The 23,020-nt window shown below is 48.6% G+C and overlaps 1 protein-coding gene across 1 annotated transcript; it reads right to left on the reverse strand.

Annotated features, from left to right (window-relative positions):
* Positions 1-2,898: 2,898 nt before the first annotated feature.
* Positions 2,899-17,846, reverse strand: LOC132585853 (phospholipase A2 inhibitor and Ly6/PLAUR domain-containing protein-like). Its single transcript, XM_060257728.1, has 5 exons — positions 17,783-17,846; positions 10,478-10,594; positions 8,737-8,889; positions 5,458-5,613; positions 2,899-3,152 (listed from the first exon to the last, which is right to left on the reverse strand). The coding sequence occupies exons 1-5, from the start codon at positions 17,844-17,846 to the stop codon at positions 2,899-2,901; spliced, it is 744 nt and encodes a 247-aa protein (XP_060113711.1).
* Between the last annotated feature and the right edge of the window lie 5,174 nt (positions 17,847-23,020).

Raw genomic sequence — 23,020 nt, forward strand, 5'->3', positions numbered from 1 at the left:
GGCTGCTGAAAGACTGCAGTAGGAAATGGCACAACCACAAAACCGCATCAGGAAGGTAGCACACAAAAGTTCAACTGTCAAAAGCTGGGGAAGGGGTGCTGGCCTTCTGGCTCTATACCTCCTTTAATATTGAATAAATGAACGTTATCTATTTTCCTAACAATAGGAACCAAGAAAGCAAAATCCAAAGAACAGCTTCAGAGTGGAGTCGTTCGAAGCCAGGAGTCAAGAAGCTGAGGGATCTGTTTCAAAGCCAAGCTGAGGTGGATGCAAGTCACAAGATAAACTTGTTGCTTCCACAGGGGGCCCAGTGCAGAGCAGGGAGCTAAATGGCCCTAGGGTTGCCAAGTCCCCAGCAGCCTTCAGCACCATTTGGTACCTTAGAGTTTTCCTCCCAAATTGCTAGAGTGTCCTAGAAAACAAAAGAGTTTTTCTGGACGCTCCTACAGCGGCCAGTATGTGACATCACCACCACAATGACTTCACTTTCGAGTGACATCATCACACCGGTGACATCGGGTGGGAGGACCCCCACCCGGCCCAGAAACTTGGCAGCCCTAAATGGCCTGCCACCACTGTTAGAAATCCTGTTAGAAATCCGGGCTGAGCGAGTGCCTAGCTCGCAGCCACACCTCTTCACGCCAGGTTGCCAAGTCTTGGCGGAGTTGCTCCCTTACACGAGCCATCCACGGGGGCGAGTCAGGGGGGCATTTTGCTTGCAGCTGCTCAGGTACAGGGAATGTGGGTGGCAGCGGCCAACTGTCAGTTTCTGTGCCTTCAGAGGGGCCAGCTGCAGGCACGGTTCCTTTAAATGTGACATCCAGAACTCCCTTTGGAGTTCAATCATGCTTGTCACAACCTTGCTCCTGACTCCACCCCCAAAAGTCCCCAGATACTTCCTAAGTCAGACCTGGCAACCCTGGGACACAGGCTGGTGGGCAGGGAGGTGTGAGGGGAGAACCAGAGCCTTTTTTTTTTGTAGAAGAAGCCCAGCAGGAATTCATTTGCACATTAGGCCACACCCCTGATGTCACCATTGCTCCACACAGGGCTTTTTGTAGGACAAGGAACTCATTTGCACATTAGGCCACTCCCCCTGAGGCCAAGCCAGTCAAAACTGTGTTTCTGTGCATTTCTTCTAAAAAAAAGAAGCAGCAGCCCTGAGGAGAATTTATTTATTTATTTATTTATTTCAATATATACCCTAGTCTCCAAGAACTGGCTCAGAGCAGATAACAAATATTTTTAAAAAACATATAACATTCTAACAACATTAAAATACAATACCCTATAAATTATGATAAAAGTCCATAAAATAACTACAACCAGGGCTTTTTAATAACAGGAACTCCTTTTTCATATTAGGCCACACATCCCTGATGTAGCCAATCCTCCTGGAGCTTACAGGAGGCCCTGTATTAAGAAGAGTCCTGTAAGCTCTTGGAGGATTGGCTACATCAAGAGTATGTGGCCTAATATGCAGAGGAGTTCCTGCTGCAAAAAAAGCCCTGACTATAACTAAAAGAAGAACCCCGTGGGGCAGAGTGGTAAAGCTGTAGTACTGCAGTTGGAGCCCTCTGCTCACGACCTGAGTTCAATCCCAGCGGAAGCTGGTTCAGGTAGCCGGCTCCAGGTTGACTCAGCCTTCCATCCTTCCGAGGTTGGTAAAATAAGTACCCGGCTTGCTGGGAGGGGAAAGTGTAGATGACTGTGGAAGGCAATGGCAAACCACCCCGTAAAAAATCTGCTGGGAAAACGTTGTGAAAGCAACGTCACCCCTGAGTCGGAAACAACTGGTACTTGCACAGGGGACTATCTTCACCTTTTATAACTAAAAGACCGCATTCCTATGGCAGGCAATACAAGAAAGGCAGTCCCACAGGTTTGCTGGCACCCAGAGGAAGGGAGGTGTCCTCCGGGCACTCTGCACCCAGGGGCCCGTTGAAACCTGGAGCTGACCAAGGTCTAAAGGTTCTTTGCTAAGGTCATTTGGTAGGGATGCCAATCCCCAGGTGGAGACTCTCCCCCCACTTTAAGGTCATCAGAAAGTGGTGGTGTGGGGGAATGTTGGCTGGGCACTCCATTATTCCCTCTGGAGATTGATTCCCATAGGGTATAATGGAGAATTGATCTGTGGGTATCTGAGCCCGGGGTGGGGGCTGTTTTTTGAGATAGAGGCACCACATTTGCAGTATGGCATCTGATGACTCTCCTCAAAGCACACTCCAAGTTTCAAAACGATTGGACCAGCGGGTCCAATTTTATGAGCCTCCAAAGCAGGTGTCCCTCTCCTTCCGTATTCCAAATGGAGGGAAGGCATTTAAAAGGTGTGCGGCCCCTTTAAGTGTGATGGCCAGAACTCCTGTTTGAGTTCAGTCGTGATTCTCACAACCTTGCACTAGACTCCACCCCCAGTGTCTCCTGGCTCCACCCCCAAAGTCCCCAGATATTTCTTGAATTAGACTTGGCAACCCTATCATTTGGCGTCCTTTCTCTCATCATCCATTCATTTCTAATGTCCCAATATTTTGTCACCAGGTCTGCTGCTGTGCCCTGTTGTGAATGGGCCAGGCTAGCCTGATCTCATCAAATCTCAGAAGCTAAGCAGGATTTCGGCTCTGCCTAGTACTTGGATGAGAAACCGCCAAGGAATCCTGGGTTGCTGCGCAGAGGCAGGCAATGGCAAACCACCTCTGAAGTTCTCTGGCCTCGAAAAGCCTACAGGGTCACCAAAAGTTGGCTCTGACACGATGGCCCTTCCCTCCACCAGTGTTGCTGCAGTTCTGTGGAGGGAAATAAGTGACCTCCATCTCCCTAGTCCCGTTGTTGTGAAGGGGGGGAGCAGAAGGAAACCTGACAACAGATGTGCAGAGGAGGTGGGCGGGCTGATTGCTTCACCTACAGGAGGCAGGTGTGGGAAAGGAAGCAGGAGGCGGAGGCAATAGAAATGGCGAGGAGGAACAGAGAAATGGGTTTCGTCCAAGAGATGTGGTGAACATTGGCCGAATTCTTTGTGAGGGGGGCTTGGCGGCACTCCTTGATCTTAGCTATGGTGTAGGAGAAAACGCCGGAATAAACAGACACTCCCCGCCTAGGCTCACAGACACTTTTGGTCGCACAGCCCTTGGCGGCAAATGTGGTGGTGGCGGCAGCTGCAAAGGGAAACGAAACACGTGTCATTCCGAAGGAGACCACATCACATTCCATAGAGTACGTCATATTCTAGTCTCAACTCCAGAAAACACGGCCAATATCTCGATGTAAAAATCCTCCTCCTCCTCCACATCACTGCTCTTTTTAGGGTTGCCAGCCTCCAGGTGAGGCCTGGAGTTCTCCTGCAATTTCAATTGATCTCAAGCCTAGGGAGACCAGTTCCCGGGGAGAAAGAGGCTGCTTTGGAGGGTGAACTCAATTACATCATAACCTACAGAGTTATTTCCCCTCCCTAAACTCCATCCTCCCCAGGCTCCCCTCCCAAATCTGTTGGAATTTCTCAACCCAGAGTTGGCAACCTATTCCTGGGAAGATTGTCCTATTTATGGTACTATAAAGCAATTGACATTTATTTATACCCTACTTTTCTCCAGGGGTGGACGGTGGCTCAGTGGTAGAGCATCTGCTTGGGAAGCAGAAGGTCCCAGGTTCAATCCCTGGCATCTCCCAAAAAAGGGTCCAGGCAAATAGGTGTGAAAAACCTCAGCTTGAGACCCTGGAGAGCCGCTGCCAGTCTGAGAAGACAATACTGACTTTGATGGACCAAGGGTCTGATTCAGTATAAGGCAGCTTCATATGTTCATATGTTCTAGCAGGACCGCCTTTGCATATTAGGCCACGCACCCCTGAGGTGGCCAATCCTCCAAGAGCTTACAAGGCTCTTTTTGTAAGAGAGGATTGGCTACATCAGGGGGGTGTGGCCTAATACGCAAAGAGCTCCTGCTAGAATTCCACCCCTGCTTTTCTCCCAAGTGGGGAACCAATGTAGTTCACAACAGAATTCCTCTTGTCACCCATGTTACTTTATGCTGAGAGAGAGGAGGGGTGGCTAGACCAATGTGACCCAATGGGCTTCCATAGCAGAATTGGAATTCAGACTTGGGTGCTCCAGACCTTGGTAACAACTACATCATGTATAAAGTCCCCAATTAACTTTTGATGGGGTCAGTCTGGAGTTACACCAGAATAAATCCTTTTGGGTGAATGTTGTTCATGAACTGAAATCCCACTGACCCTTACTCAAGACCGTCTCAAGCATTCTCAAGTTTAAACCCACAACAGCCACTCCACATTTATTCGTATTCCCCCTGTGCATGTGTATATGTGTGACTTCTGGCACCCCTTACTGGGGCATAGAGGAAGGTCAAAGAAGCGGCTTGATTCAGCCTGCCTCTGCCTCCCACTCCTGGTATTCCTTGGAGGTCTCCCATCCAAGTACTTGCTAGAGTTGGCCCTGTTTATCTTCCAAGATCTGATGAGATCGAACTTGTTTTTTTGTGTGTCTGTGTTTTTCGGAGCAGGAATGCATAGGAACGTGGCAGGGGTGTGGCCTAATATGCAAATAGATTCCTGCTGGGCTTCATCTACAAAAAAGCCGTGTGGAACTATGGTGATGTCAGGGGGTGTGGCCTAATGTACAAATGAGTCCTTGCTGGGCTTTTTCTACAAAAAAAGCCCTCAGGGTAACTAACCCATTCCTAATGTAACTCAGTGTTACCAACTCCCTGAAAGCTTATGGAGTCCCTCCAGATGTCTCCCGAAGTTGACTGAGTCATTCTTGATCAGGTATAAAACATGAGTCTGCCTTATACTCAGGGGTGGAATTCTAGTAGGAGGTCCTTTGCATATTAGGCCACACCCCCTGATGTAGCCAATCCTCCAAGAGCTTACAAAAAAGAGCCTTGTAAGCTCTTGGAGGATTGGCTACATGGGGGGGGGGGGGCTCTCTCTCTCTCTCTCGGCTTGGCTTCGCGAACGAAGATTCAAGAAGGGTGCAACAGTCCACGCCCGCTGCAGGCTCGCTGGTGGCTGACAAGACCAGTCAGCCTAAGAGAAGGAAAACTCTAACATCAAACCCGGGCAGATAGAGCTCGTTAATGTAACACCTACCACCTGGAGGACTCACTGCCGGGGGGGGGGGGGGGGGGGGGGGGGCTAATATGCAAAGGAGGTCCTGCTAGAATTCCAACCCTGCTTCTACTTATCAGACTATTGGCCCATTAAGATTAGTCCTGTCTACTCAGACTGCCATTGGTCCATCTACTACCTGATCCTTTTATCTGAAGATGGCAGGAACTGAACCATGGGGGGGGGGGGGGGGGGCCTTCAGCAAGCCAAGCAGATGCTCTCCCACGAAGCCACTGCCCTTCCCTGTAACCCCATTCCTGGTTTCCCTCAAGTCTTTCTGAGGTGAAGCCACACCAACTTAGTGCCCCTGTTCTCCCAAATTTTGTGCTGACTTACTGATGTCTTCCAAGGAATCCAGCATGCCTGTCACGTAGACACAGTGATTCTCAGATCCAGTGCAGCCCTGGGTCCCTTCAGTGGTGCATGACTCAGAACCTTGTCTGTAACAAACTGGGCAGCTGAACCCATTTTGTGTCGTATTTTTGGGTGGCACTGAGAAGAAGAAGAATATTGGATTTATATCCCACTCTATACTCTGAATCTTAGCATCTCAGAGTGGCTCACAATCTCCTTTACCTTCCTCCCCCACAACAGACACCCAGTGAGGTGGGTGGGGCTGAGAGAGCTTTCACAGCAGCTGCCCTTTCAAGGACAACTCCTATGAGAGCTACGGCTGACCCAAGGCCATTCCAGCAGCTGCAAGCGGAGGAATGGGGGATCAAACTCGGTTCTCCCAGATAAGAGTCTGCACACTTAACCACTACACCAAACTAGCTCTCATGAAATGGAGTACGATGTAAGCCATTTTTGGATTTCCACTGGAGAGAAAGGCAAGGTATAAATGAATAATAAATAATTCTGGGGACCTGCTTCTCTTTGAGAACATAGACTTTTGTGGGGTGAAGCAGTTACGTAAGAAAGAAGAAGACACAGATTAAGGGAGAAAGGACAACCTCTGTGAGAGCTATGGCTGACCCAAGGTCATTCCAACAGCTGCAAGTGGAGGAGTGGGAAATCAAACCCGGTTTTCCCAGATATGAGTCCACACACTTAACCACTACACCAAACTGGAGTAGAATAACAATGTTGGAATATTTAGTGGAGTATTAAAGGCAGCCAGACATGTATTAGTTTACGAAAAGGGCTTTACTATATAAAGGAGGAAAAGAATTACATTTGGAAGAAAAATAATAAACATCCTATTTAGGTCTATGTTCCATATTGACTTTTTAAATGCTCTAACTATGTATGATAGAACAAAAGGAATAATATTTCCCAAGAGTCACTCACTTCCTATGGACATGTCTAAACACACATAGTAGCCCATTAAATCCTGATCAGCCAGTAGACATTGTTCAGCTCTCTTCATTAGGAATACTGTCACCTTCTCTCTGACCTAGGTGTGTTAGGATCTATTTTGTCCCTTAGCTAAATAGTGGACATTAGCATGCATACATACACAAGTTAATTCTTCCATGAAAGAAAGATGAACTTGCAAGCTCCAACAAAGTGCAATGAAAGTATAAGAACATAAGAAAAACCCTGCTGGATCAGAACAGTGGTCCATCCAGTCCAACATCCTGTTTCACACAACAACCAACCAGTTGCTCTGGAGGTCCAACAACAGGGCACAGAGGCTGAGGCCTTCATAAGAAAAGCCCTGCTGGATCAGACCAGTGGTCCATCCAGTCCAGCATCCTGTTTCTCAAAGCAGCCAACCAGTTGCTCTGGAGGTCCATCAACAGGGCACAGAGACTGAGGCCTTCTAAGAACATAAGAAAAGCCCTGCTGGGTAAAACCAGTGGTCCAACTAGTCCAGCATCCTGTTTCACACAGCAGCCAAACAGTTGCTCTGGAGGTCCAACAACAGGGCACAGAGACTGAGGCCTTCATAAGCCCTGTGGTCCAACTAATCCAGCATCCTGTTTCAAACAGCAGCCAACCAGCTGTTCTGGAGGTCCAACAACAGGGAAGAGAGGCCTTGACGTTGCAACCTGGTAATGGTATTGAGAAGTTTACTGCCTTTGAACATGATGGCCCCCATTAGTCACCATGGCTAGTAGAAACTGACAGAGCTCATGAAGCTGTCTAATGCTTGTTTCAAGCCATCATCCCTTGGATGATCGCAGATGTTCTTGTTTTTTTTAAAAAGAATCTGAAACAAAAGGCCAAATATCAATGGGTCCCAGCACTGTTGACTGGTCGCAAACGGAACACAGCCACATATGGGCTGCCATCACACACAATAAATAATGCACTTTCAATGGACTTTCCAACTGGATTTTGCCAGTTCACTGAGTAAAATCCAGCTGGAAAGTGAATTGAAAGTGCATTATTTACTGTGTATGATATGATCACAGCCATGGAGTAACGAAGGGCGAGCAAATAAGGCAGAGAGGACAATGGAGATGTGGGAATAGAGTGGCTCCCCTTCAAATGGTAGCTTTCAGTTTGGAAGCAGATCTTAAAGACGGCGTGTATGTTTCTCTAGTCTTCTGTCACTAGTGGTGGTTGTGGAAAGGTGCTGTCAAGTCCCCACCAACTCATGGCCGCCCCTTATTGAGTTTTCAACGCAAGACACATTCAGAGGTGATTTGCCATTGTCAGCCTCTGCAAAGCAACCTTCAACTTCCTTGGAGGTCCCCCATCCAAGGACTAAACCAGGGCCCACCCAGCTTAGCTTCCAAGATCTGAGCACCTCGGGCTAGCTCAAGCCATTCAGGTCTCTAGGGATTCTTAACTCTACAGCAGGGGCAGGGCCTTTTTTTTTTTTTTGAGCAGGAACGCACAGGAACACAGATCCAGCTGACTTGGTGTTATGCAAATGAGTTCTTGCTGGGCTTCTACAAAAAAACCCCTGCACAAAAATGCAGATGTTAGGGGGTGTGGCCTGATATGCAAATAAGTTCTTGCTGGGCTTCTTCTACCAAAAATCCCTGCACAAAAATGCAGACGTTAGGGGGTGTGGCCTAATATGCAAATTAGTTCCTGCTGGGCTTTTCCTACCAAAAAAGCCCTGAGCAGGGGCGTCGAACATGCAGTCTGGGGCCCAAATCAGGCCCCTGGAGGGTTCCTATAAGACCCCCGAGCAACTGGCTGTCATCTGCTTCCTTCTCCCTCTCTCTTGCTTTCTCCTGCATCACAGCTTGCTTTGCGAAGGCTTGCTCAATTGCACAGGAGCAACAGACCAAAACCTCTGTTTTCTCCATTGACTGAGGGTCCTCCCTCTCTCAATCTCACAGCAGTGAGCCAAGCCTCTCTTCCTTCTATTGGCTGAGGCTCCTCCCCTTCCCGGTCCCCTGGCGAAGGAAGGAGCCATAACTTCCTTTGCCCATTTCCCCAAATCCCATGGGAGAAATGCAAAGAAAGCACCTTTAAGACCAATGAGTGCTAAATGTTTTAAGCATGTTTCTCAGCTACCTAATGTTAAATAGATACATACATGGCCTGGCCCAACATGGCTTGGCCTGGCCTGATAAGGTCTCATGTATGTCTGATCTGTCCCTCATAACAAATGAGTCCGACGCCCCTGGTCTAGGGGTTCTGAACTCTACAGCATCCATGTAATTTCCTATAGTGCCCCCTGGAGATCAATCCTCAGTATAAGATACGCACATATAAGGGATTCATTTCTGGGGCTCTCTTCTTGGAGGCACAAAGCCCCCCTCCTCAGCGTTATCGGAGGGCTGAAGGTCATAGTCATGACGCCGGCTCTGCAGGCCTTATATTCCGTGCAGGTCTTCAAGGTGCCTGAAGATCCCTCCACGCCTGTCCGAAGAAGAGCAGAGACAATAAACAGAATAACAATTCACTGGGCAAAAGCCAGGGTGGCTCAGTGGTTGGAGTGTCAGGCTACGATCTGGGGAGCCTTGGTCGAGTCCCTAGCTCTGCTCTGCTCTGAATCTTGCAGAGAGGCCGTGAGGTTGTCGCTCTCGCTCTCCGCCTCACCTACCTCACAGGGCTGTCGTGAGGGTAAAATAGAGGAGGACAGGAGGAAGAGGAGGCGGAGAAGCCACATATAGATGGCTTCTTTGTAGCAGGAACTCCTTGGCATATTAGGCCACACCCCCTGATGCAGCCAATCCTGCAAGAGCTTACAGGGCTCTTCGTACAGGGCCTACTCTAAACTCCAGGAGGATTGGCTACATCAGGTGTGGGGGTGGCCTAATATGCAAAGGAGTTCCTATTACCAAAAAGGCCCTAAATATGTTTATTATTATTATTATTATTATTATTATTATTATTATTATTATTATTATTATTATTATTATTATTATTATTATTATTATTATCAGGGCTCTTTTTCTAGCAGGAGCTCCTCTGCATATTAGGCCATGCCCCCTGATGTAGTTAATCCTCCAAGAGCTTCCAGTAGGCCCTGAACTAAGAGCCCTGTAAGCTCCAGGAGGATTGGCTGCATCAGGGGTGTGTGGCCTAATCAGGGGTGGAATTCTAGCAGGAGTTCCTTTGCATATTAGGCCACACCCCCTGATGTAGCCAATCCTCCTGGAGCTTCCAGTAGGTCCTGTACGAAGAGCCCTCTAAGCTCTTGAAGGATTGGCTGCATCAGGGGTGTGTGGCCTAATATGCAGAGGAGCTCCTGCTAGAAAAAGAGCCCTGATTTTTTATTATTATTATTATTATTATTACCTTTATTCCAAACAAAGTTTTATTTTGCTTATTCCAGAAGACTCAAGGGATTCTGGCTTCTGACCGGGAGGATGAGGTTGCACCTTGGCCAGGCCCGGATCTACATGTTTTTTTGAAAGGAGGGGCAAAATTTAAAAAGAATGATGCCCCCTTATGGGTCCATTCTATCTCATGGGCCCATAGAGTAGAATGGATATCATCAATGATGTCAAATGAGGAAAAGTGACAGATTGTATAGAAAGTGCAGTTCCAGGACAGCCCTGGAGAACTTTGAATCTCTTTGGTTTTATAAGTAACAGTGTCCCCTAGTGGCCATCATCTGTCTCTACAGTCACTTTTAAAAAGGAGCCTCAGTCAAGAGATCCCTAAGTATCACTTATTGCCAGGGCTTATTTTTGTAGCAGGAACCCCTTTGGATATTAGGCCACACACCCCTGATGTAGCCAATCCTCCTGGAGCTTAGTACAGGTCCTACTGTAAGCTCCAGGAGGATTGGCTGCATCAGAGGGGTGTGGCCTAATATGCAAAGGAATTCCTGCTACTGAAAAAAGCCCTGCTTATTGTTGTGTGTGGATTCCATCCCGCATAGTTCCAAAAGGTCAAACTCTGACCCCAAGAGGGCTTTCTACGGCCTCTGAAGGAGCGAACTCATTCATAAAAGCTCACGGTGGAATAAACGCTGCTCGGCTTTGTTTCGTTTTCCTACCAAGATTGGTTTCCCCGAGGATGGTTCCGCACGTGTCTTCCCCTAGGAAGCAAGGCTTCATCATTCCATCACAGCTGTTTCCTGGCATGCTACAGTCTTCACAAGCCAGCAGGTCCACTGGAAGGACAAACAAACAGCTTTAGGCAGAGTTCGGTTTCTACAACTGCCATGCTGGTCACATTCAGGTGGGGTAGCCGTAGGGTTGCCAAGTCCAATTCAAGAAATATCTGGGGACTTTGGGGGTGGAGCCAGGAGACTTTGGGGGTGGAGGCAGGAGACATTAGGGGCGGATCCGGGAGCAAGGGTGTGACAAGCATAAATGAACTCCAAGGGAGTTCTGGCCATCGCATTTAAAGGGATGGCGCACCTTTTCAATTCCTTCCTTCCATAGGAAATAATGAAGGATAAGGGCACCTTCTTTTGGGGCTCATAGAATTGGACCCCCTGGTCCAATCTTTTTGAAACTTGGGGGGTATTTTGGGGAGAGGCACTAGATGCTATACTGAAAATTTGGTACTTCTACCGCAAAAAAAAGCCCCCCCAGGGCCCCAGATACCTGTGGATCAATTATCCACGATTTTCTATGGGAATAAATCTCCATAGGGAATAATAGAGTTCCTAGCAGACATTTCCCTCCCCTCCCCCCGCTTTCTGATGACCCTGAAGGGGGGGAGGGTCTCCAAACCGGGGGATCACCTGCCCCCACCTGGGGATTGGCAACCCTAGCTGAGGGGCCTCCACAGGGTTGAATCTGGCACTGCTCCAAAGCAGCCATATTTACCAGAGAAGATAGGGGTGTGCAAAACAACAACAACAGTATTTTCCAGGTTCAGGTATATTGGACCCCAAAAATATCAGCATTCCCTATTTTCCCAAATAATGGATCTGAATACTTGTACAGTATCCTTGTACAGTATTCAGGTTCAGGGTTTTGGGGGGTTACCCAATTTTTCAAACCCATTATTCCCTATGCAGAAACTTTCCAGGTGGCTGGGGGAATGCTTTGAAATGCGACCAGTTTAACCCCCAAATTTCCAGTAGTTGCCCAGCCATCCTCCATTATTTTATAGGGGGGAAGGACTCCAAGTTGCTTCCAGAGCAAAAGCAGAGATTCATAAAAGATAGTGTGGATGAAACCTTCATGGAGGTGGAGGAGGACGTCGGGAATAAGCGGCTTCATCCATACTGTTTTTTATGAACACCAGCAGGGGTGGAATTCTAGCAGGAGTTCCTTTGCATATTAGGCCACATACCCCTGATTGCAGCCAATCCTTCAAGAGCTTACAAGGCTCTTTTTTGTAAGCTCTTGGAGGATTGGCTATATCAGGGGTGTGTGGCTGTAATGTACTGGGATCGGCACAGTAAGAGACCAGAGTCGGAGAGTGATTTCAGCAAGCTTTACTTCAGGAACACACACAGACTGCGCTCTGTTCAAACTTCTTGCTCCTTTATACAATTCTTCCCCCCTTCTGATTGGTCCTTAACTATCTACATGGATTGGCTATTTACAGGGCCCTAAGGGCCTATCAGGGTACAGTATGAGCCTGGATGTTGATTGGCTACTTATGTTTCAATCCTTCCCCTGATTGGGCACGCTTAGGCCTTCTCTGGAACCCTGGTGTGGAGTTCAAGCTCTGGCTTGTTCGGCTTCCCTCCAAAAGTAACAGTTCCCTCCAAAAGTAACAGTTCTCCCATTTGAGCCTAGGACACAACAGTGGCCTAATATGCAAAGGAGCTCCTGCTAGAATTCTACCCCTGAACACCAGAGTTATAAAAAAATAAAAGAGGCTCTGTAAGGTTGCCAAGTCCGACTCAAGAAATATCAGGGGACTTTGGGGGTGGAGCAAGGAGACTTTGGAGGTGGAGCCAGGAGCAAGGTTGTGACAAGCACGATTGAACTCTAAAGGGAGTTCTGGCCATCATATTTAAAGGGACCACGCCTCTTTTAAATTCCTTCCTTCCATAGGAAATAATGGAGAAAAGGGGCACCTTTTGGGGGGCTTATAGAATAAGTCCAATCTTTTTGAAATTTGGAAGGGAGTTTGAGGAGAGGCATTGGAAGCTATGTGGAAATTTTTGTGCATTTACCTCAAAAAACAGCTTCTCTGGAGCTCCTGATACACACAGATCAATTCCCCATTATACCTTATAGGAATTGATCTCCATAGGATATAATGGAGTGCCAAGTAGACATTTCCCTCTCCCCTCTGTCCCCCGCTTTCTGATGACCCTGAAGCGGGGGGAGGGCCTCCAAACTGGGGGATCTCCTGCCCCCACCTGTAGATTGGCAACCCTAAGATTCTCCAAGCACTTTAATTAAAGATATAGGAACGGCGCAAGCATTTTTTCCTGTCTTTAAAGAGTAGACGAGAAGGATATTGGACTTTGATAAGAAGTGTGGACTTTCTTACTGTGTGATATCTCTTATGTGAATGTATTCATACAGGAGTGTGGATTATGAGTTATTGACAAATTACTCTGGAAATAAAGTGAAATTGATATAGTTAACAGTTCACTGCAGGGTTCTTTTTGAGTGGGAACACACTGCAATATAGTTCCAGCTGGCTTGGCATCAGGAGGTGTGGCCTAATATGCAAATGAATTCCTGCCAGGCTTTTTCTACAAAAAAAGCCCTGTGTGAAACAATGGTGATGTCAGGGGGTGTGGCTATATATGCAAATAAGTTCCTGCTGGGCTTTTTTCTACCAAAACAGCCCTGCTTCACAGTGATTGTTGTTGTTGGTTTCATCCACCAGGAGGTTAGCAACCCTAGGGGTACCTGGCAAAGCACCTGGGGGCACCTAGGGACACCTGAGATATGGACTCAGGACAGGCAAAAAATGATTCAGTTGTGGTACTCAATGCCAGTGATGGCACAGATAAATTCATCCATCGATGGCTGGTTACTGAGACCTAGTTCCCCCTGGGGTGATAAGCAAGGTTGTGAGCAGTACCAGGGGTGGAATTCTAGCAGGAGCTCCTTTGTATATTAGACCACACACCCCTGATGTAACCAATCCCCTGATGTAACCAAGCCACACATCCCTGATGTAACCAATCCTCCAAGAGCTTACAGTAGGCCCTGTACGAAGAGCCCTGCAAGCTTTTGGAGGATTGGCTATATCAGTGGGGTGTGGCCTAATATGCAAAGGTGTTCCTGCTAGAATTCCACTGCTAAGCAGAAACAACGGGGCACTTTCAGCACCCAGGACTGAAAGCTAAGCTCCGTGTTGCTTCTGCTTGCTTATGGGCTGGAAGAAATCTCTGACCCCTCAGCAAGCAGAAACAACGGGGCAGTTTCAGCGCCCATCAGATCATCAGGGTCAGTATTGTCTGCTCAGACTGGCAGCAGCTCTCCAAGGACTCAGGCAGAGACCTTTCCCATCACCTCCTGCCTGGTCCTTTTATCGGGAGATGCTGGGTATTGAACCAGAGGCCTCTTGCATGCAAAACAGATGCTCTACCATTGAAGCACAGCTCCTCCTCTAGAGATATGAAAGAAGGATACTCTCCCTTAGTTAAATGCTACCCTCCCCACAGGGGTCGTTTTGTAGAAAAATAGGTGGTGGAGCTCATCCAGGGATTGTTATGCAGCTGCACCTACTACTCAATGGACAAGGTGGGGAAGAGGAGGGGGAACCATCAGAAAGGTTCAGGAGCTGTGCTCCTGTGAGCTCCTGCTGAATTCAAGGCCTCCCTCCCCAAAAAATCCCAGCAAATAAAAACCTAGCATGTCAGAGGGAAAGTTAGGCTAGAATCCTTCTCTCTAGCAGCTAACTTCCCTTTCTGTATATCCACAGTTCTCACACACACACCCTATCACAGATGTCTCTCAACCATGACAACAAGGATCAAAATCGCCTTCAGAATTTATCGTGCTTATTGTTTATTCTCTCTCCTCACACGCCTCTCTTTCCAGGCCAGTAGCTACGAGGGGGCCTGTGGGGGCACAGCCCCCTGACTGATAGGCAGGGCCCCCTGACTTGGGGGCCCTAACCAGCCTCCAGTGCCTCAGCTGCATCCTTCTCCATTCTGCCATCATCATATGCAGGTGCTTCTGCTTGCTTAGGGGATGTGATCATACGCAGTTGCTTCTGCTTGCTTAGGGGCCGGAAGAATTCTCTGACCCCACAGCAAGCAGAAACAACGGGGCACTTTCAGCGCCCAGGACTGAAAGTTAAGCTCTCTGTTGCTTCTGCTTCCTTAGGGGCTGGAAGAAATCTCTGACCCCTCAGCAAGCAGAAACAAGGGGGCACTTTCAGCACCCAGGACTAAAAGTTAAGCTCTCTGTTGCTTCTGCTTCCTTAGGGGCTGGAAGAAATCTCTGACCCCTCAGCAAGCAGAAACAACAGGGCAGTTTCAGCGCCCAGGACTGAAAGTTAAGCTCCGCCTTGGGCTGACGTTAGGCTAAAGGGCGCCTGCAAGAAGAGGCCGTTCTGTCCCTCAAGTGGGGCGGCGGGGGTAGGGAGCGGATGGCTCCATTGCAGGCTTTCTCTGCCGGACAGGGCAGGGTATGGTAGGCTGGCGCACACAAGTGGAGGTCCCGGCTGCAGTCCGGGGCTGGGGATCAGTGGAGAAGTGATGTTCGCCTGCAGAGGTTTTCTGACCTGGTCTCGCTGGCCACCCGAGCGAGGGTGGGAGCTGCGCTTGGGCAGCCTCGGCTCACCCTCTGACAGAAAGAAATCTGAATCGGAGGTCTTGTAGCCCCAGAAGTCAGTTGCGACTTGGTGGCGCCTTCTACCCTGCCCCCCCTTGTCCCGCCAGGCTTGCCTAGCTGGGTCATGCTACAGGTAAGGGCAGGAGACCGTGCGGCACGTATCTAAACTTCTGAGTGGCTCCCCCACCAGAGCTGCTGGAAGAGGGGTGGAAAGGGATCACCTTGGCGCAACTGTGGGGAGGGGAGAGGCTGTATGGCAGCGAGCTGGCAGCTTTCCTTCTCAGTGGTGGTAGGAGAGAAGGCCATGAAGGTTGGGGCCACTATGTGCCCCCTGAAAAAAATCAGGGCCCCCCAATTCTTCAAATCCTGGCTACGCGGCTGAGGAAGACTGAGGCTGCTATGCAGAGGAAAGCAATGGCAAAGCATCTCTGCTCATCTCTTGCCTTGAAAGCTCTCTAACGTGGCACTTCAAGGGGTTGTGATAAGCCAGTTGTAATTTGGTGGCATACACTACCTGTAACCCTCATTGTACAGCTGCATACTTCATACAAGGTGGCATCATTATGCACATAAACACAAAAACGGGGCATGATGGTTGGGCAGGGAATGATACTCTATCGACTTAAGAGTGAGACTGGGTATATGATCAAGTCACTAAGGATCTAGGAAGGAGTGAGAACCATTGCTCATTTGCACATACACTGCCCTTTAGATATTTATAAAAATGCATCCAACCGTAAGCCAACACACCTATGAATTTATGGGGATGCTTTATACTAATAAAGCAAAGTAAGAGCCCTGTGGCGCAGAGTGGTAAAGCTGCAGTACTGCAGTCTGAACTCTCTGCTCACGACCTGAGTTCGATCCCGGCGGAAGCTGGGTTCAGGTAGCCGGCTCAGGTTGACCCAGCCTTCCTTCCTTCTGAGGTTGGTAAAATGAGTCCCCAGCTTGCTGGGGGGGGGGGGAGTGTAGATGACTGGGGAAGGCAATGGCAAACCACCCCGTAAAAAGTCTGCTGTGAAAACGTTGTGAAAGCAACGTTACCCCAGAGTCGGAAAGGACTGGTGCTTGCACAGGGGACCTTTACCTTTTTAATAAAACAAAGTGCAGAGTTCAAGCTAGCTGGATGAACCCCAAAGGCCCTGTTTCTTTTTAAAATAGTATAGTCAGGAGGCACATGAGCATGATTGTAGCCTAAAATCAGCACCATTTGAAATCCGGCCCGTAGCTATGAGGGGGCCAGTGGGGGCACAGCCCCCTGACTTCTGGAAGAGGCCCCCTGACTCTGGGGCCCCAGCCAGCCCCTGGGGCCTTTGCCATGGCTCCAGGACAGTGGAGAGGTTGCTTCTGGGGCAGGGGGCATAAGCAATCCCAGCCTCCAGCCTGAGTTAAAGGGTCTGTTGATCAGCTGAGCCGCAGGCCCTTTAACTGGCGTGGGGGCTGGTTCTGCTGCCGGCCCACATGTTATTTTACTGGCGGGGAAGAGAGGGAAGCGGTGAGCTCGCCACAGCCCTCCCTTCTCTGCCACTAAAACAGCGCGCGGGCTGGCAGCAGTTGTGGTGAGCGGGGGGAGGAGGGGCGGTGAGTGGGGGAGCGCCACAGTGGTGGGCGAGCAGAATGCCACAGCAGTGGGTGGGGGCAAGTGGAGTGTGGCAGCTGGAAGGCTCTGGGGGGGGGGGGCGATGGTCCCCTGCCTCGGGCCTATTTGTCCTTGTAAAGTACTGGGGTCGGCGCAGTAAGAGACCAGAGTCGGAGAGTGATTTCAGCAAGCTTTACTTCAGGAACACCAACACAGACTGAGCTCTATTCAAACCTCCCGCTCCTTTTATACAATTCTTGCCCCCTTCTGATTGGACCTTAACTATGTACATGGATTGGCTATTTACAGAGGCCTAAGGGCCTATCAGGGTACAGTATGAGCCTAGATGTTGATTGGCTACTTATGTTTCAATCCTTCACCTGATTGGGCACGCTTAGGCCTTCTCTGGAACCCTGGTGTGGAGTACAAGCTTGGCTTGTTCAGCTTCCCTCCAAAAGTAACAGTTCTCCATTTGAACCTAGGACACAACAGTCCTAGAGCCACTCCTGGCAGCAGAAGCAGCCCCCAGCTGATCCACTACTTAAAGGGCCCATGGATCAGCTGTTTCACGGGCCCTTAACTCATGTGGGGGCCTGCAAGTTATTTTACTGGTGGGGAAGAGAGGGCGGTGGTGAGCTTGCTGCAGCCCTCCATTCCCCGCCACTAAAACAGCACGCAGGCTGGCAGCAGAAGCAATCCCCAGCCCCCGTGCAAGTTAAAGGGCCCATGAAACAGCTGATCCTCGGGCCCTTTAACTCGCCCGGGGGGCTGGGGGCTGCTTCTGCCCACAGTCCAGAAGCAAGTTGGTTGGGGGAGAGGGGAGGGCGGTGGCAAGTGAGAGAGGTAGGCAGGGAGGGAGCCACTAGAGGGAAGGTTGTTTGGGGCACTGGGCAGGGCCCCCCCAAAATGTAAATGCCCCCTGACCTCCCAAATTCTGGCTACGGCCCTGTCTCTTTCTCCCTCGTACCCAAAGCTCTCGTGCCTGTTTGACTTCCTTGTTTTAACATTCTCTCTCCTGTCCGCTGACCCAACCAGGAAAGAAGACAAAGCAAACAAACAAAACCCTTACCTGCATCAACCAGAGCAGACAGAATGAAGAAGGCCACACAGGTTTGCATGCCAGCCGCATCCATTTTCACGCATGGGCCAAGGGCTTCCAGAGATGAGAAGCCAGACTGTTCTCAGTGCAAGGGGGCGGGCTTCCAGGTAGGCTGGTTATTCATTTGTCGTGGTGATGATGACCGAACCCGGCCATAATTCTAACGCAAACGCTGAACTCTGAATCCTCCTTGCATGGCAAGGCGGGGCTCTGAAGGCAAAGGTGTTGTACGCCCTTTATGACTTTCTGCAAAAGGAGGAATAGAATACCGATGGCTTCCCCGCACTCCAACTGTGGTTTCTTAGGCAAAGTGGGGTTTGGGGTCTTCCTAATGTTGCCAATCTCCAGGAGAAGTCTGGAGGCCTCTTGGAATTGCAGCTGATCTCTAGACCAGGGGTGGCCAAACTGCGGCTTGGGAGCTGCAGGTGGTTCTTTTACATATATTGTATGGCTCTTGAAGCCCCCGCTGCCCCATCAGCTGGCTTGGAGAAGGCATTTCTCTCTTCAGTCACTTCTCCAAGCCAAGCCAGCCAACGGCTTAGTGAATGCGTTTCAAGTTGCTTTCTTTCTCACTTTCTCTCCCTCCTCCCTTTTCCATGTATTTTCCTTCCTTCCTTCCTTCCTTCCTTCCTTCCTTCCTTCCTTCCTTCCTTCCTTCCTTCCTTCCTTCCTTCCTTCCTTCCTCCCTCCCTCCCTCCCTCCCTCCCTCCCTCCCTCCCTTCCTTCCTTCCTTCCTTCCTTCCTTCCTTCCTTCCTTCCTTCCTTCCTTCCTTCCTTCCTTCCTTCCGTCTTGTGGCTCTCAAACACCTGACCTTTATTCTATGTGGCTCTTATGTTAAGCAAGTTTGGCCACCCCTCCTCTAGACCATCTGTTCCCCTGGAGCAAATAGCTGCTTGGGCGGGGGGGGGGGTGAACTTTATGGCATTACAGCCTGCTGACATCCCTCCCTCAAACTCCACCCGTCCAAGGCTCCTCCCCCAAATCTCCAGGAATTTCCCAACCCAGAGCAGCAACCCTAAGTCCTCCTGGAATCCCAGCAGCTTGCTAAACTGCTGGAGAGCCAGTTTGGTGTAGTGGTTAAGTGTGCGGACTCTTATCTGGGAGAACCGGGTTTGATTCCCCACTCCTCCACTTGCACCTGCTGGAATGGCCTTGGGTCAGCCATAGCTCTGGCAGAGGTTGTCCTTGAAAGGGCAGCTGCTGTGAGAGCCCTCTCCAGCCCCACCCACCTCACAGAGTGTCTGTTGTGGGGGAGGAAGGTAAAGGAGATTGTGAGCCGCTCTGAGACTCTTCGGAGTGGAGGGCGGGATATAAATCCAATATCTTCTTCTTCTTCTAAACTACAGAGATCTGTTCTTCTGGAGGAAAAGGCAGCCTTGGGCAGACTCTGTGGAATCACTCTCCTGCTGAGCTTCCTCTTCCCAGAAACCACTCCCAAACCTCCAGGGATTTCCCAATCCAGAACTAGCAACCCCAGGGGCATTGCAATCCTTGTCAATACAAGCAATCCGATGGAGAAGCTGAACCAGTGAGTCACAGAAAAAGAATGCCTTTGGTAGCTGCCCTGGGCTATGAGAACCAGCTGCAAAGATGTAGGGTGGGGGGAAATAACCACCCTTTTCCAGGGCTTTTTTTGTAGCAGGAGCTGCTTTGCATATTAGGCCACACACCCCTGTTACAGCCAATCCTCCAAGAGCTTACAGTAGGCCCTGTATTAAGAGCCCTGTAAGCTCCAGGAGGATCAGCTACATAAGAGGGGTGTGGCCTAATATGCAGAGGAGTTCCTGCTACAAAGAAAAGCCCTGCCCTTTCCTATCTGAAGGTCCGCCTGCACACAAGAATTAAGCTTTGTTGGCCTTCGATGTGCCACTGCACTCAGACGTTGTTTATCTCACCCTTTTCTAAGTATGTAACTTTGGCAGTGCAGGGATAGAAGATAAGCAAAAGGGACAGAGACAGATAAGAGCCCCAAAATGTATTAAGATGAAATAGACCTCATCAGTTATTAAATACGTAATAAATCTAAACTGCGAGTGAATGCAGGGTAATAAAACTTGCACACTGAACGGGTTTGCACGTGCAACACCCACAGCAGCCTAAGCGGATAATCACTCATTTGTTTGTTCATCATCGTTATCGCCGTCGTCATAATTGCTGTCGGTCGTTATTGATTTTATTAACAATAACTAAAACGTTGACTTTGCGAGACAGAGCATGCGACAATCAACCACATGTTCGGCGCCTGCAGTAAAGTTCCTTGAACTGACTATGAAGAACGTCACGATAGAGTCGCAGCTGTGTGGCACCAGAATCTTCGCAGGCAGTAGGGCAGGGGCTTTTTTTGTAGCAGGAGCTCCTTTGCACATTAGGCCACACACCCCTGATGTAGCCAATCCTCCAAGAGCTTACGGTAGACCCTGTAATCAGAGCCCTGTAAACTCTTGGAGGATTGGCTACATCAGTGGGGTGGGGCATAATATGCAAATGGAGCTCTCCTAGAATTCCACCCCTGCATATTGAGCCACACACCCCTGATGTAGCCAATCCTCCAAGAGCTTACAGGGCTCTTAGTACAGGGTCTACTGTAAGCTCCAGGATGATTGGCTGCATCAATGGGGTGGGGCATAATATGCAAAGGAGTTCCTGCTACAAAAAAAAGCCCTGAGTATGGCTTACCATCAGATAGAAAAATTATGGGAGCACAAACCAGACAAGATCATGGAGAAGGATGAGACAAAGATCAATTGGGACTTCAAATTACATACAGGTAAACACTGGAACATAATACCCCTGATACCGCAATTGTAGGAAAAAATGAAAACTGGGGTCTGGGGGTAGGGAACGTTGGCTCTCCAGATGTCTTTTGCCTACAACTCCCATCAGCCCCAGCCAGCCTGGCCAATGGCTGGGGCTGATGGGAGTTGTAGGCAAAAAACATCTGGAGAGCCAATGTTCCCTACTCCTGGGTCATTGGCAATGTAATCCCAAGAGACCACAGAACAGAAAAGAAAGAACAGGAGAAGCACACAAAGTACCAAGAACTACAAATAAAGAGCTCCTCTGGGGGAGGGTTGCAATCATGCCAGTTGGCATTGGAACCCTTGGAGCAATGTCTAGAAGTCTCAAGACACACCTGGACATTCTGGGCACTGAACAAATACCACTAGCTCAGCTCCAGAAGACAGTGTTACTTGGAGCAAAAATCCTGTGAAATGACTGCAATTCCCAAGAATTTGACTAGATTTGGAACTGCAGAAGTAGTGATGGGCATGAACCAAACCAGGAAGCAGAATTTTTGATGGATTTTGCTCTGTTTGTGGTTCACAAACATAAGTTCCTGACAGGTTCTCCATCACAAACTTCCACGAATGTTTAGAGCAGTTTGTGTGATTTGTGGTGGTTCATGTAGAAAGCAGGGGTTTAAAGGGACTGTCACCTGTGAAAGCTGCAAAAACAGCTGAGCCAGGAAAGATGCTCCCCAGCACTCAGCTGTTTCAGGCTGTCTTCTGCAGTCCCTCTAAAGTTAAAGGGACTGCAGAAGACTGCACAAAAATTTCCTCCCTGCCTCACAGCTGTTTGGGTCTGTCTTCTGCAGGCATATCCATTCCATAATGTTGGAGCCACCAGAGAGAATAATAAGCCATAACTTTTTTCTAGTGATATATATATATATATATATATATATATATATATATATATATATATATATATATATATATATATATATATATATATATATATATATATATCCAGCTTTGCTGAACAGGTAGATAGATAGATAGATAGATAGATAGATAGATAGATAGATGATAGATAGATAGATAGATAGATAGATAGATAGATAGATAGATAGATAGATAGATAGATAGATAGATAGATAGATGAGATGTTTGCTGAGCCAATCAGCAATTCTAATCTTTTCTAATTCTAAATCTTTTCTCTGTCTCTTCCCACTGGCTTTGAAGATCTCTTGATGACTTCAGCCTGCAGCTGTGTCAAAGCAACAGTTCTTTGCTGAGGCCATTTAGAAAGGGTCAAGTCCAGTGTCATTACTTAGTAGGTGCCATCAAGACTCGCCGTCGGCTGAGATCTGGGGAGCTGGCTGCAAATGCTTTGCAATAAGACCGCAGCAAATAAACAAGGCGCCAACATACAACCCCATTATGCGTAATAGTTAAGTGTTGCTCGGCAGAGAACCCTGTAAAAAGCTATAACATTTTTGGAGGTCGTACGAGGAAAAATTTAATTGCTCTCTCTGTCTCTCTCTTTTGGATTGGTGAATTCAGGACTTTTTTTTTAAATAGCAGGAACGCAGTCCCAGCTGGCTTGGCATTGGAGTGTGTGGTCTATGATGCAAATGAGTTCCTGTTGGGCTTTTTCTACAAAAAAAAGTCCTGTGTGAAACAATGGTGATGTTATGGGTGTGGCCAAATATGCAAATAAGTTCCTGCTGGAATTTTAGCCCTGGGTAAATTTGTATCTGAAAAACAGCAAAGACGGACAGACAAAGTGTGTGTCAGCCAATGTGTCCTTTTCTCCTAACAAATGGGAAAACTAGGCTAGTTAAACCTCAGCAATGGCTATAAATGCAGTCTCTTCAGAAGGTGCAGAAATTGTACAGGGTTGCTAACTGGTTTAGGAGATTCCTGGAGATTTGGGGGTGGCCTCTGGGGCGAGTGGGGCTTGGAGAAGCAAGGGGACTTTGGTGGGGTATAATGCCTTATAGCCCACTCTCCAAAGCATCCATTTTCTTCAGGGGGGTTGCTCTCTGTTGTCTGGAGATCAGTGGTAATTCCAGGAGATCTCCAGGCCCCACCTGCAGATTGGCAAGCTGAGCTGGGGCGCGTTTGCTGCTGGTCGAAGGAACATCTATTTGCTCCTCTTACGCGCAGCCTTGGGGAAGTATGTTATATGTTTTTAAAAAAAATAAGACAAAGGGAACCAAGACACCATAAGCCTCCAAGGACTCTCGCGTCTGCTTTTTCGCAATACATTTATTTGCATAAATTGATCATGCAGGCCATCAAAGGTGGAAGATCTGAGAGCAAAGACAACAGGATTTCAAAATGAACTACAAAGGTGCGAGGAGAGAGAAATGCAAGCACACCTAAAGCGGGGAAAATTATCACCGTGAAAGTTGATCTCTTCCATATATTGTAGGCGGTCTCCACTCAGCGGTACAAATTACCATAAGTGCTTTGATGCAC

Source organism: Heteronotia binoei, chromosome 17 (assembly GCF_032191835.1).
Source record: "Heteronotia binoei isolate CCM8104 ecotype False Entrance Well chromosome 17, APGP_CSIRO_Hbin_v1, whole genome shotgun sequence".
NCBI lineage: Eukaryota > Metazoa > Chordata > Lepidosauria > Squamata > Gekkonidae > Heteronotia > Heteronotia binoei.

Coding starts and splice junctions, on each gene's coding strand:
- LOC132585853 (XM_060257728.1), bottom strand. CDS start 17,846: ATGGATGCGGCTGGCATGCAAACCTGTGTGGCCTTCTTCATTCTGTCT. Junction 8,890..10,477: donor CCTCGGGGAAACCAATCTTG/GTAGGAAAACGA, acceptor TTCTTCGGACAG/GCGTGGAGGGATCTTCAGGC. Junction 5,614..8,736: donor CAGAAATGAATCCCTTATAT/GTGCGTATCTTA, acceptor TCTTCTTCTCAG/TGCCACCCAAAAATACGACA.